Genomic DNA, 18,345 nt, shown 5'->3' with positions numbered 1-18,345 from the left:
GTGAAATATTGGCCTTTCTCCAAACCAACCCCCTTTTTTTTTTTTGCATGCATGGATTTTTAATTAATTAGTGACATTTAGGCCAAAATAATGCAAATGCAATTCAGGTTTCCAGCTGCTAAATGGTTGGCTGTTGTATTTCTGGAGATTCAGTGGTACTGTGGAAATGTTATTTTATGTTTCAGGTATTTTTTTCTAAAGGTATCGCATAAATAAATGCACCAATTTGACTGTTTTAAACAACATTGTTTATTATTTCAAATGTAATCAAAACAACAGTAGTTACAGAAATTACAGACAGCTATGATACTGTGTGATTTTGAGTCTCATGTGCCATAAAGTCTCATAAAAAGATCAGAGAAAAACAAGATCACAGCTGGAAGAAAAGTCCAATTCTTGTTTCTTTAAACTGAGCCCTGGCAATCATCACTACATCTGAGACTTAATATTGTTCATTAGTCTGATAAGAAAGAAGAGCGCACAGCAGTGGCCTATCTCAGCAACAACACTGTGCTGCTTCTCGTCATCTAAAACACCACGTTAAGAAAGTGGGAGTGAAAGCAATTACTCAAATCCAGTGAAGCAAGTGAAGACTTTGCTGCAAGACAAGCCTCCTGTTTTTATCATCCAAGTGTTGGATTTGGGGATGTATTTAACACAAACAAATCCAGCAGCCAGCCACTTTCTCTGACTCCATTTTGACAGTGGTTATCAAAACACTTGCAGTTTCAGGTGGAAGCGTACAACAAGCAGATGTTCCAAACGCTTGCAAATAGCTTTTCTCCACAGGGATCAATCTAACACGACTAAGACTAAGCCCCTTGTTGTTTCCAATACACTTATAAATTAATGTCATAGAAGGAAGTTATGGAGAGTCATTTTTTTTGGATTGATGCCAATGAGCCCACATAGAACTAAAGCGTATTTAGAAAGGAGGGAATGTGCAAAGGGGGAAAGCAGTCAGTGAGTCCCTACTTTTGGTATTTGTGCATGGTGGCTCTTATGGGCAATGTTTGGGTGTGTAGGTTCCAGCTGATCTGTTCAGAGAAAAGATGTCAGTCCCTCCACTTCAGTTAGTTGCCCACCAAGCTTTCAGTTCTCCAACATCTCACATGCAGTTTACATCGTTGGCAGTTCAATTTAATCGTATCACATTTTACCATCACATTTGAAAGTTATCTGTGGAAAATGTGGACTCACTGTGTAATGTGGCACATCCCATCACAAACCTCACATGCAATTCATTCGGTGTCCACAGTATTATCCATCTTTCCAAAGAATACACTGTTCTAAAAAGGTTTTGAAAGGATTTAAGCTACATCATCTTTGATGAAAATTGATGAATTCTTTTCTCTATTTTTTTTAAGGGGTAAAAAAAACAATTTGTTATTGTTATTGTTTTTCATAAGGTTTTTTTAATTATAGGTTAAATAAATCCATCTAAAATTGTAACCTATTTTAATCGACTTCTTATTGTAAACCCATACATTTATATTCTACCCACAATTCTTTTACTTTTTATTATATTTGAATATCATTCGATGTAACAGGCCTTTTTATAAATGTAGCTGCAACCCTTCAAATTAGCATGACACTGGTTGACTTGACCTTGTTGAGCTAAATGTTTGCTACTGTAGTTGCAAGCTATTAATCTGAATTTGCTGAAAGTTTCATCCTATTCTAAACTGCATATACACACTTTGTAATATTACAATGCAGAGTAGCGACCTCACACAAGTATTATACGGTTCAGTGTGGGGAAAAATAAAAATCTGGATACATTTTTCCCATGATTGCTCACTATTGCCAAGCTATGGTCCGACAACCATCATTCAGTGGGGGGCTTAGACAATTTGTAATTAACATGCCATTACATTTGACAATTAGCTCAGTTAGTACTATAGGCAGCATTAACAGGTGTGGTCTGTATGGTACAGAGAGCTGAGGAGTGGAGGCTGTAGGGGAGGTTGGGAGGTTGGGATTGCAAATAGAGCTCAAACAAATGCTGATTAGTCTTTGGTTTCAATGTGATGGTGACAAGATGTGAGTAAAAAAAAAGTCCATGTAATTTCTCCAAAATGTTTTTATGGATTTTCAGTGTCAAACTGAACAAATGTAATATTGCACGTTTTAATTTTCAGTAGGATATTGGTTGTGGCTCTAAGGTGAGTCTATAGTCATTGGTGTTGAACATGTTTTTGTCTTGCAATAATACCGAACAGCACAAATGAATTGGTTCAGTCTTGCGTATTGATCCGTGACAGCAATGATTAGAACAGCATTCACATTTAAGTAAAAAAGTAGAGAAACAAGGCCACTGATAAAAACTAAAAAAAGGTTTGTCAGTATTGTACTGCTATACTACAAATGTTTGCAATGAGTTACCTGAATCTGCAAATGTTTTAGCCTCACTATATACATTTATGTGTTGATAAGGGGGAGTCAAACATAACTGTTAAACATGGACACAGAACTGGGTGTGCAGGCAACATACTGAAAGGAAAACACACTGTAAAACCAAGAAATACTCCAACCAGACCATTGCATCTTGTTGCTCACAGAATCCTCATATTAAAATCCATCAGAATCAACTATCCAGAGCTAGTTCAAACATAGATCAATCAAGCAGGTGGATATCCAATCACTACTGCTCTTTTTTGCATTCACACACACAAACACACACACACACAGGAATCACTTTAGAAAATATATTCACACTCACAAGCGCCTGTCTTGTAATTATGCATTAGAACCACATGTCAAATGAGGGGGAAAAAATTGTGCAAACTCTAGTCAGGAACCAAATGGCACAGATGTAATAAAAAATAAGTATAAAAAAATAGTATAGATGACATAGGAATCAATCAATGAACTAATCAAAATAAAGAATAGAACAGAATGTGCCCATCACCCATTTAAAAAAAAAAAACACTGCGATATTCTCAAACAAAGAACATGTTACACTTCATTTTCAGGAGATGAAACCAGCCAAACATCAGAAACTAAATCAACATTTACGCTGCATGTTCAGAGCTTTACTCCGAGCTGCGATCAATCGCAGTGACGGGAGTTCAGCCCGCATCATATAGTACAGCCACAGCTTCTCTGTGCAGAGCGGGCTGTGGAAAAGTCAATTAAGCCTGCTATGGTATTGACAACAATACCGATGGTCTATACAGATAAATGTGCCAACCTGTGTGAAAACAACAAACTGAAATAAGAAGGAAAAGACACAAAACCTGATGGATATACGAAGGCCTCTACTGTATAACCCACCAACAATAAAGTGGAAATCTCTGTTCACATACTCTGTATTGTTTCTGAAAATATATATTTTATAGGTCGCCCTCCCCTCCCCTCAGACACACCAGTAGCAGTCTAGGCAATCAAGCTGTACATTTCCTCTATGGCAACATGATAGCAGCCATCAAACTCTTAAGCAATGCTGACTGAGTGGATGACATCAATGCTGTTCCCTCCCTCTGTCTCTGGCAGGTCAGTTCCTGGCCAACAGTAGCCAAACAATGTGTTAGTCTAGGATCCGCTTTCAGGCTATTCTCACTTCCTTTTATTACTGGCTGCTGTTTCCGGTCTTAGCGCTCAATAGGCCGATTCTGCAGATCCTGGAGGTTCCTGGCGAGAAGTCCCTGTGGAAAAGGAGGGAGAAGGGCGCACACAGGAGGGGGGCTGCAGAGATGCGCGCACCCCCTCCTCCCTCAGCACTGCTCAGACTCGATAAAGCCTTCCTTCTCCTGGCCCACTGGCTCCACCTCTGCGTAGGCTGGGTGACCCGACCCCCGCCGAAACTTCATGGCCGGCCATCTGCTAGGGCGTCTCTACAAGGGTTGAGGAAAGGACACGTGTGAGGATAGTGTTCAAGAGACTGGTCAAAGGTCCCTTTTCCTATATATTACGCAGCACATGACACCGACCTACCAACGTGATTTGAGGGTCTGAACTGAAAATATCATCAGTCCATAACAGCAAGCTCCAGAACTTTTGTGATTCTTCTTCCTTTTTTATGAATTAAAAAGTGTCTTTTTGATTCTTGTTGCTGATGAGGGATTTACATCTTGTGGTAGGGCCTCCATTATTGTGACACCTTCACCTCTGCTCTGTGGGGGCTGTTGGTGATGTAACCGGCTTGTTTTGTTTTATTTTTTCCCCTCACAGCTCTCACAATGCTTCTGTCGTTGTTTTCTTACATGCACTGTGTATGTTGCTTAGTAAACCGGTGGTTTATTTCTTTTTCAGGACTTAACATTCGGTTGTATTATTCCCAATGTGTGTGCAGTGCCTTTGATTGCTTTACCCCCTTCCCTCCGATTTCAAACAGCTCTCAGGTGTTTATGTTCATTTACTCTTTCTTTTTATCACATTAGAGGCAAACATTTAAGTAGTCATTTAGAACTAACTACTGTCCTGTGAGACTGAAAATCAATCTCACAGGATACATCTGGTTAACAGGAAACACTGGACACACATGTTCCAGTAAATGCAGAAGAGATCAAATTTGAGTGTTATGATACAAATGTTCATTGCATCAATGTGCACCATTAAATGAAAACTATAATCTGAAGTTTCATTTTGTATCCATCATTTGACATTACACACAAATGTCTTCAGTGAACAGCAAGAGCAAACAAATACGCTTTGCTGATGCGATGCTTTTGGAGGATATTGCATATCTATTCATTATATTCATCTTTAAAAAAACAAAAAAACACAAAAGTGATGAATTCTCAGATTTTTCTGCTAGAAAGATGCCAGGATGGGCCTCACTTTGGTGAAATCCTTGAACTTCCTATAACTGACAGTGACTTTGTCATATTGTCAACAGGAAACATTGAACACCGGGATCTGTCATTTTTTTTTTAAAGCTGTTTGAACACCACTCGGCATACAACCCTCCAAACAGCACCTATTCATCCACGGGGAATTTAAATTCATTTATCAAGAAAGACTGTGTGCACCACGTTTCATCATCCCTCCTTCTCAAACCCGTTCTGCATATTTATGAGTTGGGGAAGGGGAAGGGGGGGGGATAAAATGCACTGAGCTCTGTCCAGAGACAACTCTGTGTACATATGGGGTGTTTTTATACAGTCTGTCTTTCAGCCGGACAGTTTGGAGCAGGCTCACACAGGAATGTCTGATAGTTTATGGGAAATGTGTCTCCTTAAAATAAATAGGGTTTATACACATTTCAAAATTAATAACAACATTCTGGCAAATGATGAATGTCTGCATTTTTAGGAAATTAGTTTGCCTTGTTAAAAGACCAAGAAGGAACTTTTCATCCTTCACCTAAAGGTTGGGTCTGAACGTTCATTTGTGACAGAGTAGGAAACAAGCCTTTCAATCTTAAAAGCTCTGAAGCAGCTTCTAAATTTGTTTTGTATTTTTTGGTGTCAATTACCAACATTCGGTGTGCTCACCTCAATGAGGAAGAGGCTGGCAGCCGAGGTGGGATGATGGTAGATGTAGACCGTGACCAGCACGCCAGCAAACATGATGAGAATCACCAGAAGGATACCGAGGATAAGACCAGTGTGCAGAGCGTGTGTGCCTGGCATCCTGCCTACAGCACTGTCAGCTGGCAACACTTGAAAACAAAAAACAAATCAGAAATACAGGCAGTAACATTTATTCTTTTACATTTATAATGTTGGAGCATCGCCATGGTTGGTTGATGATTACCATTTATCAATACATGATTAAAAATATTTTGGAAAAACACAAAATATTCTGTATTGAACTGCTGCTGTTCTTACTGCAGTTCCTGTGTTGACCAACAGGAGGCACTCATTCTTCATCAACACAGTCCTTTAATGTAATATACCTTCATAAACAAATGTCACCACACTGAAAACAAACAGAATTTTGATTTTGAAACTTAAAGAGTGAGACTAAAAATCCATTTGAAAACAGTTTCCTTTCGGTGCAGCTCAATAGTTTTTGTAAGCCCGAAGCGATTCAGAGGACATTTCTTTCACTTTGACAGCAAATTCAAGATTTAGCTTTAATCTGAGTCTTTAGCACTCTGTAACTTGATTGGTTTGTAGTCTGATTAGGTATTCATGAGCAGTTCCCTGCTGCAAGTACAAGTAAGAGTTAATCCCGTGCCAAGGTTACCAGCATATGGTCCTTATAGGAGGAGGAGGAAGGAAACCTATAGATGCTGATAGAATCCTATTGTGGGCTTGAGTCGTGGCACTGGAAACTGAAAAGGCAGAACGCAGTGACTACATAATAAGTTTGTCCTTCAGTGAGACTTGGAAGTCACCATTCGGTCCTAAAGCACTTTCTCAGACTCATATCTGAGCCTCAAAGTTAACTCAGGAGGTGATTCGAGAGTTCTTTTGAAGATGAAAAGAGCATTCTGTAATCTACTGGGAATCTTTCCAAACGGGGGGAATGAGGATTTTTGATTTATTTCTTTTTTACCTTCAATTTGTAAGCAAGAAGAATACAGTGAATAAGAATACAAAGAGAACCCGTGCTCTCAGCACTGGCACTGCCCGGCACAGAAACACAGATTATGTGATTATGAAACAAACAGCAGCCAGTCTGCCCTCATAGATTATCTCACACACATTTACAGCAGGTTCAACCATTATCCATTCACTGGGCTGCTGATTTCCTCTTCTCTGCCCCCCTGACCACCTCTCCTTGGGCTCCTCCCTGGCTTTAATCAGCAGTTATTGCCACCACCAAACTTGTCAGCCGAACAGCCTCTCCCCTGGCTCCTGCCTCATTGATTTCAGCGCACAGAATAACCAGGTGGTGATCAAACATGTCCAATATGTGTGGTTCTACAAATCTGTGTAGCCACAATGTGCTTTGTACAATTGGTGATTTAAAAATAAAGCTATAGAGAATTTATTATTCAGAGGAATCGATCTGATTCTAAAAAGCCCTAACAGCTGATTGAAGCTAAATTAAGTAGAAATACACTCCATTGTGCCATTTTTTAAGGTGTTCTAATTTTCTGTTTTCTCAGAAAGACTTTACTCCTGTGTTTATCTGTCAAAGCTATAGACTCCAAGAGCCATCTCTCTTGGTCAGCTGGAAGCCTAAATGATGCGACAGGCTGTTAGTCCGGGGTGTTAGTGGGTTAGCAGGGGGCATGCAACTGAGCAGAGATGCAGACACGATAAGAAATCAAAGGCCTCGTAGCTGAAGAACTAGCAGAGCAAGCAGAGACAGGGCTGTTCAGACTGAGAGTTTTATTTCGTCTCGTCTGAGTGGCAGAGTTAAACATTAGGACAGCGGAGTCAAAGGACACACGCTATCATTTAGACCAGGTCATAGTGGGTTGCTGGTGTCAATATATAAAAAAAAAAACTCTTGCTCTTGGTTTCCAGTCTCATTGGTTTCGTCTTGGTTTTAGCGTTGATACATTTACCAATAGGCACTAAACCATGGATATAATATGGTAACCATTGAATTTGTTTCCACAATTTGCAGACCATTGAACATCAGCATTTCTTCCACTGGTCTCGCCATCTATCCATCCATCCATTAATCCATCCGTAACCTTAGACTGCTATGACACATAAAATAGCTTTTTAGACCCTGGAAGTTTCTTATAAATGTAATGCCTATAGGGATTAACACATAACAAAATAATTCATGTTGTTTGAAATTGTTAAGATATTTTAAGCCTCGTCTGAAGCGATGGGCCTAGAGAATGTGTCTGGAAATGTTCTGATGTTTGTAATTATATGAATATTTGGAAATATGTCTCCTTGCAGCACAGCAGTCAGCATGGCACACAGAAAAATGACACCACATTTAACAAATTCCCCTAAATTCATTTCCCATTAGCTTTGGATTCACGGCTGCTCAAACTGGAGGAGACTGAGTAAACAGTAATGGACAGCAGAGCTCTTAGACAGCAATAAAATACATTCAAGTTTTTGAAAGAGGACAGATGAGACCAGTGGAAACCCAGCCAAGCTTTTCTTTTTCAGCTCTACATTAGAGCCACAGCAATAACACAGACAGAACAACCGTTCTCTCACTTAGCTAATGGGTTTTAGGAAACAAACAATATAAACTGAGAAGACCTATAATTCAGCCTCATTGTAAACGATGCTGAGAGGTGGCGGTAATGAGTGAAACTCCTGGAAAAGGGCGGTTTGCTCCCGTTATTCCTTCTCTTAGCTGTAGTCACCTCTGCATTTTCTGTTACAGTTAACAGGCTGTGGCAGGTGGATATGAGAGTTAAACATGGAGATGACAGCCTGGATTATCTACAGGCAACCACTCTGATCACTGATTAATTAAAACCTGTCTCACATGGACGTAATGCTGGGTGTAAAAGCAATTCATCTTTGGGTTTTGCCAGAGAAACGTATGCGTCATATGATTATCACGGTACTTTTCACTTTGAATTATTGCCTAGTATGTGGTAAAGAAAAAAAAAAGGCTAGGGGCGTATAAATAAATGCAGAGATTTGATCAGAGTGCTGGCACGAGAGTGCTCAAGTGATAAGAGACATGCGGCATTTGTGTAAGCAAAGTGCGATAGACACCACGGATTTCCAATTCCTCTCAAGCAGGAAATGAAACATTTGAGAGGCTATCTCCAAAAAACTGATGGCAGTGGAAATCATTCACGGCTCGGATGTTTTGCATTTGGTAACAAATGGGTGTTTAGTACAAGTGAAAAACTGTGGTTCACGGTTAGGATGTACTTTCAACTTCCTTTTATTTTCAATAATTAACTGTCTAATTGATTGCGTTACTTTGATGTAACTACGGTAATGAAATGATATCACTGTCAAGAAGAGTGTGCTCGATGTTCTGAACCATGTCACCATTTTCCGTCCTGAGGCAGTGACCAGGATGTTAAGGATTTTCTATAATGTTTCTATTTGCACCATCAAAAATGTTAATCCTAGCTCCACTTTCTGCTGGAGGAGCATTAGCCCTTTTTTATTGTGTGCCATACTTTATAGTAAATTCAGCAGAACAACTGTAAATAATATACAGAAAAACATGTTAAAGGGTCTTGTTTTATTTGTAAGAACATCTGCATTAATGTCTCTGGACTGTGATTTTATTACAGTGATGTTAATGTTCTACTAGCAGTAATACGTTAAATCTGTTCATGAATAACTCAAAGGATTTGCAGCTTTATCTCACATCACCCTTCAGTGAGTACATCTTAGCTGTTTGACGGACTGAAAAAGCAACTGGAAGATGATTGAGAACTTGCAATATGTCTGAATTTCTTTTTTTTTATTATGGATTTAAGAATAAGAGAATATTTTCCTCTTACCTCTTGGAAAATCTCACCACATGGTTCGCTCACTAGCTGTTCTGAAGCACCGTACACATTCATATTCACCGCACCATCTTAGCCCTTTATATTAAGTAAATGAAAACCCTGTCACACCTGCAGAGGAATTTAGCACTGGGATGATTCAGATGGATTTAAGAAGTCAATTCCATCTGCTGGAGATGACCATGTGTCCTTATCAATAGCTCCACAGCTACTAAGACCTTGTGGGGAGATGCCACAGGTTGAACAATGTACTTTTAATCTTAAAACTGCATGTTTCTACTGATTTCTAACTTTGCTTTCCTGGAATTTGGCTGCATCTATAATATATCCAGAGATATATTATATTTCCTTTTTGGCTTTATCTGATATATCATCTAATCCTTTAGGCAAAAACATTTACTTTCCCTCACACCAGGAAAGACAGTATAATCTCTGCAAACCACAAGGGACAGTTAAATATTCTAGTGCTGGATAAAGTTTATCAGCTAATTGAGCCATGTGTCTCCCAGAAAGATAAAAGAGCAATCAGGGACCATTATTTTGGAGGTGAGACACACACAGAAACACACAGAGCCATGAAAAGAACACACACAAAGACATGGACCTACCCTGGTTGTCTCTGAGATGCAGAGCGATTTTCGTATCATCTGTAAGGAGACAAAGAGAAAGGAACCATGAAATACAATAATCAGTATTTCTCTTTGTAGTTTATTTTGAAGTTCTGACAATATAAACAATTCTACCCAAGTCCCACATGAGATGAAGCTTGTTTCATTAGTGGATCATCATCCTTTCAACATGGCATTTACTATTTCATTACACAAATCTGCTTTGACTATAATGGCTCAGCATGCATAATTCAACACACAGAAGTAGTCTGGGGTTAACTATACATGTGAAATATGGAAATGTAGCATGACCCATTTCTCCTGGAAGGCTAGCAGCCATTTACACACACCATAGGATTCACATTATGCAAATTCAGCTCATGCACCAACAGATATATCCCCAGAACAATTTTATTCAAAAGGATTTTCAATTTAAATTAAAAAAAGAGTGAATGCAGCCACATTTTAGGGTCTGAAATTAATCATTAAATTAGATATAGTACAGTGAAAGACAGCACCAATTTAGTCAGACTCAGACTGAGGATCATGAATACGGATCATCATTACTGCTTGAGGAAACATTTAACGCATCTACCTCTAAATATATTTGGTCACAATTTATATGCTTTCGCACTGCATTATTGTTTTATAAATGTATCTAATAAATATATTTCTTCTGATGCAGTCATTGAAAGATCTAAAGATCTAAACTCCATGTTGAGTTTCCTCAAAACAAACATCCTCCACCCACCCACAGTTTGTCTCTATGTCTTTATTTTCACTCATGTTCAGGTCACCAACATGTGCATGATCGACCCAGCCAGCTCTCTAGCATGACCTTTGACCCCGGCAGATGAAGCAACGCCTTACACACGGACCAACACATTTTATTCCCCAGATTTTCTCAGTCAGTTCTCTCACCACACCCTGGTTTGATCTGTAGGACGACTCGCTGTGTTTTGCCTCCCAGCTGGACACGTTTCACACTCCTCCCTCAACTAACTGTTCCATCCCCATCACTGCTGCTCATCGAGTAACCCCATCTGCAGCGGAGTGTCCATTCAAACTCAGCCCCGGCAGGATGATAAATGGGGATGTGATGACAAAAAGGTCAGTCACTACCTCAGTTAGTGGTGAACGTAACTGCTTTTTGTGAAGATGAAATAGGAGATGGAGAGCCCAGGCCTGAATGTAGAAAGCCTTAAAAAAATCCCAAAGACAGGCACAGACACTGCACTCATTTACTAGAAGTGTATCTAACGACATCTCTTGAAAATCTCTTTTGTCTCTTGAATAAAAAAAAAATAAAAAATACAAAATTCACCACCATCTTCAAGGATTTTGTTTTAAAACTCAATAATAACCCGGGATTGAATACATAAGAAAGTATATTTAGCTATACTGTAATGTTTACTATTGTTTTTATTGTACCTTCTTACAAGGATTAATAGCCAATAAAACTTCTTCTTCTGTGCCGTAAAGCACATTGTTTACTGTTTGTGGCACAAACTTTTTAATTTTTTCATTTCCATTTTTATCTCAATATATTTGCTTCCTGTTTACATAAAGCATTCATTGCCGTAACAAAAAGAAGTCTTTCTGAAGCCGACTATACACAGCTGAAGCACCATCATGTCCCGCTGAGACTCTCCTTAGGTTTTTTAAAAGACATTTCAAATCCATTCATTGCAAGGATGAGAATGGATGTCTGTAATGAATAGTCATGGTGTTATGGCTCATTGTGCATCGCAGACATTCTATACAGTATAATTAACACCAGACTTGGTGGGAGAGCACTGAAAAAGACAGTCTATACAGTACGGTGTGTGCTTTTAGTATTAATGATATGCACAGTGTATGATATAATATGTTGACACTCAGAGTAAAATGGCATTATTGAAATTTATGACTTGATTAGCTAAGTGGCTTCGTCCTATTATTCTGATTCAAAAGCACCACATCTGGAGCTGACTAAGATAAACTGCCCGTTTACTTAAATAAATTGCTTAAAAGCCATAAAAAGGGAAATGAGCTGAGAATTGGCACATTGAGCTCAGCCGGCTTGTTAACTCTCTCTCTTTTCTAAAGAGAGGAGAGACGGAAAAAAACACTAAAGAAAAGGTGGAAGTAAACAAAACTTTAGAGGACACCTTGACTGTTTTCCTGCCATCAGCAAAACAATCCTGTCTGCTCTGTTTCAAAGAGGATTTTCATTACACGACTGAGATTATGCAGCAGTATGGTTTGGGTTAGTCTCCTGCTGGGGCCCAGTGACTCACATGTTCAATATTTTACACTGCTTTATCAAAGGAGCACGACCGGCCTGACATTTGCTGGGAAAAATCTGTTACAGACAACAATGAAAAGATGTAATAACAGTATTATAAGAGTTGTTGATGTCGGCCTTTTTGTGGGATATTTTGACAATATGAAAAAAGTGGGTGTGTTTAATCGAACTGTTACCCCAAGTACATTCATCCATGCCTTAAAAGAAAACTCATGGTTCTGTGTATCTGCCTTCGTGGAAACATGCACTAACGGGAAATGTATTCATCTGAGGACTCTCTGTTTAACCAAAATCTAATTTCATTTTAACTCAGTTCACTGTGTTCGATTTCTTTTTTATCTAAAAAGCCACAGCCCTCAAATGAGACCTTTAAAGAGAGCGAGAGGACAGGTAATATTGACAAACAGCTTTCAGAAAACCTCAATACCTCGATCAGACGGAGGAAATTTCACTAAACTCCAAAATGACTGTGAAGTCACTTTTCACTTACATAGACAAAAGCCAGTATTCTAAATACATGCCAGGAGATGAAAATTAGCCTTTTTTTGCCTTCACACTACAATATTAAATACAAAGGATTTGTAACTAACCTGGAAAATGATTATGAAGAAAAACAGAATGAGAATGTGTTTGAATTGTCAACAAACAGAACAGGAACTTTTCAGGAATAAAAGATTTGTGGAAACAAAGATTGATGAAAAGGCAGCAGAGCTGAATGTCATGATCACAGGTTTGTGTGGGTGCATTTATTTTGGATTGGTGAGATTTGTCCTAATTTAATCGGCATTGTTTAAAAGTTGGTACAAACACAGCTGCTGTGCCTTGCTCCACTGCCTTCCATCTGGAGTACAGTAGTTTTTAGCTTAAGTGAGGAGCTACATCTCTATGCATTCTCCAACGGAGAAAAGAGGAAAAACATCAATACCAATAAAAACAGTTCCAGCATATGCAGCTCATTTAACATCTTTCCCAGAACAGAGCATCCATCACTGGCTGAAAGGAAGCCCTGGGCTCATACACACAACATGTACCGTGGCTTTGTTCCAGCTCTCTTTTCTACTTTACCTTCAGTAGGGATGCTGGTGGGAGGGTGGGAGGTGGAGGGGGTGTCTCTGCCTGCAGTGGCCTCCCTGCTCCTGGATGTTGTTTTGGAGACAATCGTGGTGGTGAAGGGGTAGAGGTGTGTGGTGTCAATGATGTCACACATCTTGTCCTTGGTCTGCAACATGAGAAATGTCATAGCTGTGGGCACTCTATCAAAAACAAGGGAGGATATACAAGAGTTCTCCCTGTATGCTGCAGCAAAGGGCATTCATCATCCAGGCAGCTCCAACCACACAAGTATCTCGCCACCAGTACACTAGAGACGGAAACGACTTACTTAAGTCATAGCCGGCCGTTGTAAAGTCTCACTATTGTGAACACTCACCTCATCTGGGCAGCTGTTGTCCACCCAGTCCTGACGATGGCGGTCAAAGCCACTGGAACATCTGAGGGCAGAGAAACAGTCAGTCAAAGGTTCAATCTTTTAGTCTGATAAAAAGACTTTTTAATGCACTTGAATTAAACGGGGAGTTTTATGAGAGACCACTTAAACAAGGCTGAGGTTCTGCAGAACTAGCTGCTCTGTGAGGCTGCACAGGGTAAAGTGGTGCATTGAGCTAAATGCTAACACTCTGATAGCTCAAAACACACATTACATAGAGGGATGATGAGGGAATGTCATTAATCAGCAGGTATTTGCAGATAACTATAGTAACTAGAGTCTTGAAATTCTGGCCTCACGAAAGTTAAGACACAAGTTTTACAGTTCATCCTCAGGGAAACAAATATCTGCACAAATTTGAATTGCAATACACATACTCAAAGTCATCAAAAGATTTCCATTGACAGCTCATAGTGGTGCAATAAAGATAGTCAGAGGATCTCCAAAGCCATTAGGTCTTATCACCTGCAAACCATCTGTACAAAATATAACTGTGGTCCTTCTACCAAATGTTGATAGAGCTTCAACAAGCAATTATTTTCATAGTTTTTGCATCATTGTTTCATCAGTCGTCTATTCTCTAAAGTCATATAGAAAAGGGAAAATGCCTCTTTCTGACCAACAGTTTAAAACTGAAATACAATTAATTTACAAAGAGAAAACTACAATAAAGATAAAAGCAGAAAAGAGGGAACCATTAATAAAAGTGCTCCCAGCTTTTCTGACCTGGTCAAAAGCTTCTCCATTAATGTCCAATGTCATCTCCATTCACCCGTCTCCAGACTGAAACATGCTAACACTTACTGATGAAATGCTTTTTGTGCATGTGCACAGAAGTGGGACATAAAACAAACAAACAAACAAACAAAAAACACAAGTTCCGATAGCAGTTTGCTATGACTGCTAGGACTACATAGGAAAATGGCTCGGGTCTAATTTAAAAAAAAAATCAATAACTCGGGATTGAATACATCTCGGCCACTTGGCCTGTAATGTGAAGAAAGCCTGCTCACAGTTTTATATCTGGGTTGTTCTGCTTGGTGACAGCAGCATATATTTCAGTGAATCAATAAATCAAAAGCCATTACAGCTACAGTTGTGGAGATGTTCCGCTCCACTGCCTTCCCTATGACAAAATAAAAAACTTGGAGTTTTGCATGACAAACAAACTGATTATGAAATGTACAAATGTTTACATGACCCCTTCAACAAATTTCCAACTTAATCCATGCCCATCAGAGTTTTAGAAATTATTCAGTTCTTCTACTCTGAGTCATTTTGCGAGGCAAACATCTGCACCCTCCACTCCCTCCCTCTGAGATTTAAGGAGTGTAGGGAGGGAGCAGCTTTGCAAAGTATAATAATGTCGGATCTGTGGAGGGGAAGTTCAATGGGTCATGGGACCTTGGTGCTCTCGAATCAATTGTGGATCAAAAAACCAGCAGCTACGTCTCTGCAAAGCTGTAAATGCATCATAATTTGAGTTTCCCCACTAGTGAACTTGCCTTCCTTCTGTCTAAGTATCCTGTCTGGAAGGGAACGTTAATATGCAAGGCAGTAACCCCACTAACACTGTCAAATAAAGTGAAGTTGAAAGCCGCAGGCAGTCTGCCAATTATTCCTCTCTGCATGTGGGAGATGTACGTATAGGAAAATCCACACAAATAAAAAACAACCCATGACTGGCTCACAATGCAGAAGTGCAGTGGTTAAAAGTGAGCAATGATACTGTACTCTGTGCTGCAAGGACAACATGAGTCCTGTGGGGTCTCAGGCATCCCCAGCAGGCCCCATTTCTCTGCTCAACATATTGTTATGGTAATGGTTTTATGTGAAGGAATCCATTTTCATCTTTCTACCTCTCTAATCATCCCATTCCTTTTATCCCACCGAAAAAAAAAAACATCTGCCTCATCTGTTCAATCAGGCGAGACAGATTCCTCTGCTTAATCCCCCACTGCCCCCCGCCCAACCCACCCACCCCCCCAACAAGGAGGAAAAGGAAGCAGAATGAGACACAGTGTTACAGAACAGGTCTAGTCGAGTCTAACTCATCCCTGCAGGGAGCTGGTGTTTTGTTTCTCCTCAATGGCATCCATCTCAGCCAGTTGCTATCTAATGCACAGTCCTTTTAATTAGAAATGGAGGTTCTTCATTTAAATATAAATGATCCCACGAGGGAGATGAGCTCCTACATTCATAGCAGGATGGGTTTCATTCTATTCAGACTTTATGGAAGGCAAACATCCGGGTATTCTTGTTATTTGCAGTGGCCTAAAGTAACTAGTACAATATTGTACCCAGAGTTGTAAACTCTAATGGCTTTTTTTTTATTAGTATTCATGGCATTTCTACTGTGCAAGCCACACAATGTTATTGTCTCTCAGAATTCAAATCAATAAGAAAATTCTACTGTTCGTAACCAAGCACAAATTTGACTCACTGATATCATCACCAACTTTCTAACAGCTGTATTAGGTGCATACAAACCAACTAACCTATTGCTACTGCTTCACATTGAAAATATCCAGTGAATCCTTTGAAAGATTCAAAGGACATTTCAAAAACGTTCAATAATTCTTTCACCAACCTGCGTTGCCTGCCTTGTTTGAAGACTTATTTCTAAAACTATGTAAATTTAAAGATTAACTGGAATTTAAAATAAAAATGTAAAATAAGGTTTATAGGCCTCAATGGTAGAATGAACAGTTCTACTTTATACCATTGTTTTGGGTTGAAACCTCGACCATGGCCAACTACATGTACAGTACATAAACAGTATATTACATTTTGAAATATGCATCTTACTCTTTGGGGACATCTAGCAGTAGTAGTGAACGTGACAATATAACAGTGTTTAGAACCAAAACACTTTAGATAAAAGTGACACTATTTTGGCTCTATTATAAGGAACCATTTTGTCAAAATGTGCAATATCAACAAATGTCTCCCTACATTATGGCACTGTTTCAACAAGTGGTTTTCGGATCTTTATGAGAGGGTGGGTACAAGAGACGTGTTTGGGAGTTAAAGTTGGGGGACTTGTTGATATTTGTACATTGTTTTAGTACATTTACTCAACTACAGGATCTGAATACTCCTTTCTCAGTTTATTTTACTGTGCTGACTATTTCTGAGACTGTAACTAGATCATTTGTCAACCTTAAGAATGAAAAAGCAGTTTGCAGTTAGAGTAACTTGGCATTTCCTCCATTAACCCCATAAAACCATCACCAAGATAGGCACATATGGCCACTGTGGGCTCACTGTCATGCTTTATTAAACCACTTCAGCACCAGCTTTAGACATTAGCCACAGCACACAGATTTAGTTCCAGAACTTGGCATGAGAGAGGTGGTGCGCTCTCACCTTTCAAGCATTTCGCTGTAAGTGAAGTTCATGAGAGCTGTTCTCTCAAATTGTCAGCACCGCTCATTAACCCTGGAGCCAAAGGGGGCACCACAGTTTTTAATTAGCATGTGTTTAAAGGATGTTTGCCTTTTTCAAAGGAAGTGGCTGAAGGATACAAAGGGCAGAGTAAGACCAAACAGTCAGATTATAACACAGTTAGAGAGCTAATTAAAATGCAGCTTAATGAGATTCCAGCTACAGGCCTACAGTGTCTCTCTGCAGTGTTCACAAATTGCTGAGTAAAACCTTTATGTCGGTGCATTATAAATTATTTCGTCTCTGTCAAAGGAAGGTGAATTAAAGATGCAAGAAGAGGAAAGTCAAATCCTAAATAGCCAAAAACAATGAATGAAGCAGAAGTGCTACAAATGTCTCATTTTAACACCATTACTCACAGAATAAAAGAGTGGCAGATTAATATTTGATGCCCAAGGCACACAAAGTGCAAGAGCAAACAAAAGGGAAGAGAAGTGGCAGCTGCCCCAAATAAATGCACACAACCACCTCCAAAAGCATTTTGCAGCAAGTTCAGGCGGGACCTTTGACAGGACAATAAACATTTATTGACTTTTAAGTTGAGACTCTCAAACTTGTATGTGGATTATAACAAAACTCTACTATCTCTAAACCATTTATTTTCCTCTCTGCTTTTTTAACTTTACTTAACAAAACAAAAAGCCCACTGCCTCTCATAGTTCTTGAGCGGCTCAAATATTTACTTTTGTTTGACGTGCTAGAAGGACACAAAGGTTAAGATAAAAAGCAGAGGTTGTTTAAGTGAGCACTGCACATCCTGAACTACTTCCTCATTCATAGAGGATACGTCTAATGCTGTGGTAACAAAGGAAACACATTTTGTGGATGTCTGTCTCTATTACAAATATCTGTCTGCTGATATAAAAATGATTTTTAGTCAGCTTAACAGAAATGGTGGATATATTTAAATGCTTTATGCATAAATAATTCTTATGCAGAATGGCTCTATTTACAGTCATAAAATGTGGTATATTTAATATGTGTCTTCAGTATTCAGAGAGCTAACTTCGGAGGTTTGAGAATTAGAGTTTAGATGATCAGAAAATCACATAATTAGTAAATCCACAAGGCAGTGGCACATAAGGCTTGGTAATAATAGGGTTATTATGAGGTAATATTTTGGGAATAAGTTAATAGATGGGTAATATCTAGGTAAGAACAAAGTAATGAAAGCACTGTACAACAGCTCTTGGTGGTTTTCACATTTCCACCGAGTTATTAC

The 18,345-nt window shown here is 39.2% G+C and overlaps 1 protein-coding gene across 1 annotated transcript in view; it reads right to left on the bottom strand.

The window, feature by feature from the left end:
• Positions 1-3,492: 3,492 nt before the first annotated feature.
• The window catches only part of plxdc2b (plexin domain containing 2b), an 81,775-nt gene continuing 66,922 nt past the window's right edge, over positions 3,493-18,345 (bottom strand). Inside the window, exons 10-14 of the mRNA XM_067485784.1 lie at positions 13,620-13,680; positions 13,256-13,409; positions 9,904-9,942; positions 5,439-5,605; positions 3,493-3,836 (exon numbers count right to left, since the gene is read on the bottom strand). Coding sequence (XP_067341885.1) covers positions 3,717-3,836; positions 5,439-5,605; positions 9,904-9,942; positions 13,256-13,409; positions 13,620-13,680 — 541 coding nt within the window. The 3' untranslated portion in view covers positions 3,493-3,716. The remainder of the gene's footprint in view (positions 3,837-5,438; positions 5,606-9,903; positions 9,943-13,255; positions 13,410-13,619; positions 13,681-18,345) is intronic.

The sequence above is a fragment of the Channa argus genome, chromosome 19 (genome assembly GCF_033026475.1).
Source record: "Channa argus isolate prfri chromosome 19, Channa argus male v1.0, whole genome shotgun sequence".
Classification (NCBI taxonomy): Eukaryota; Metazoa; Chordata; class Actinopteri; order Anabantiformes; family Channidae; genus Channa; species Channa argus.
This window is presented reverse-complemented; position numbering and strand designations above follow the sequence as displayed.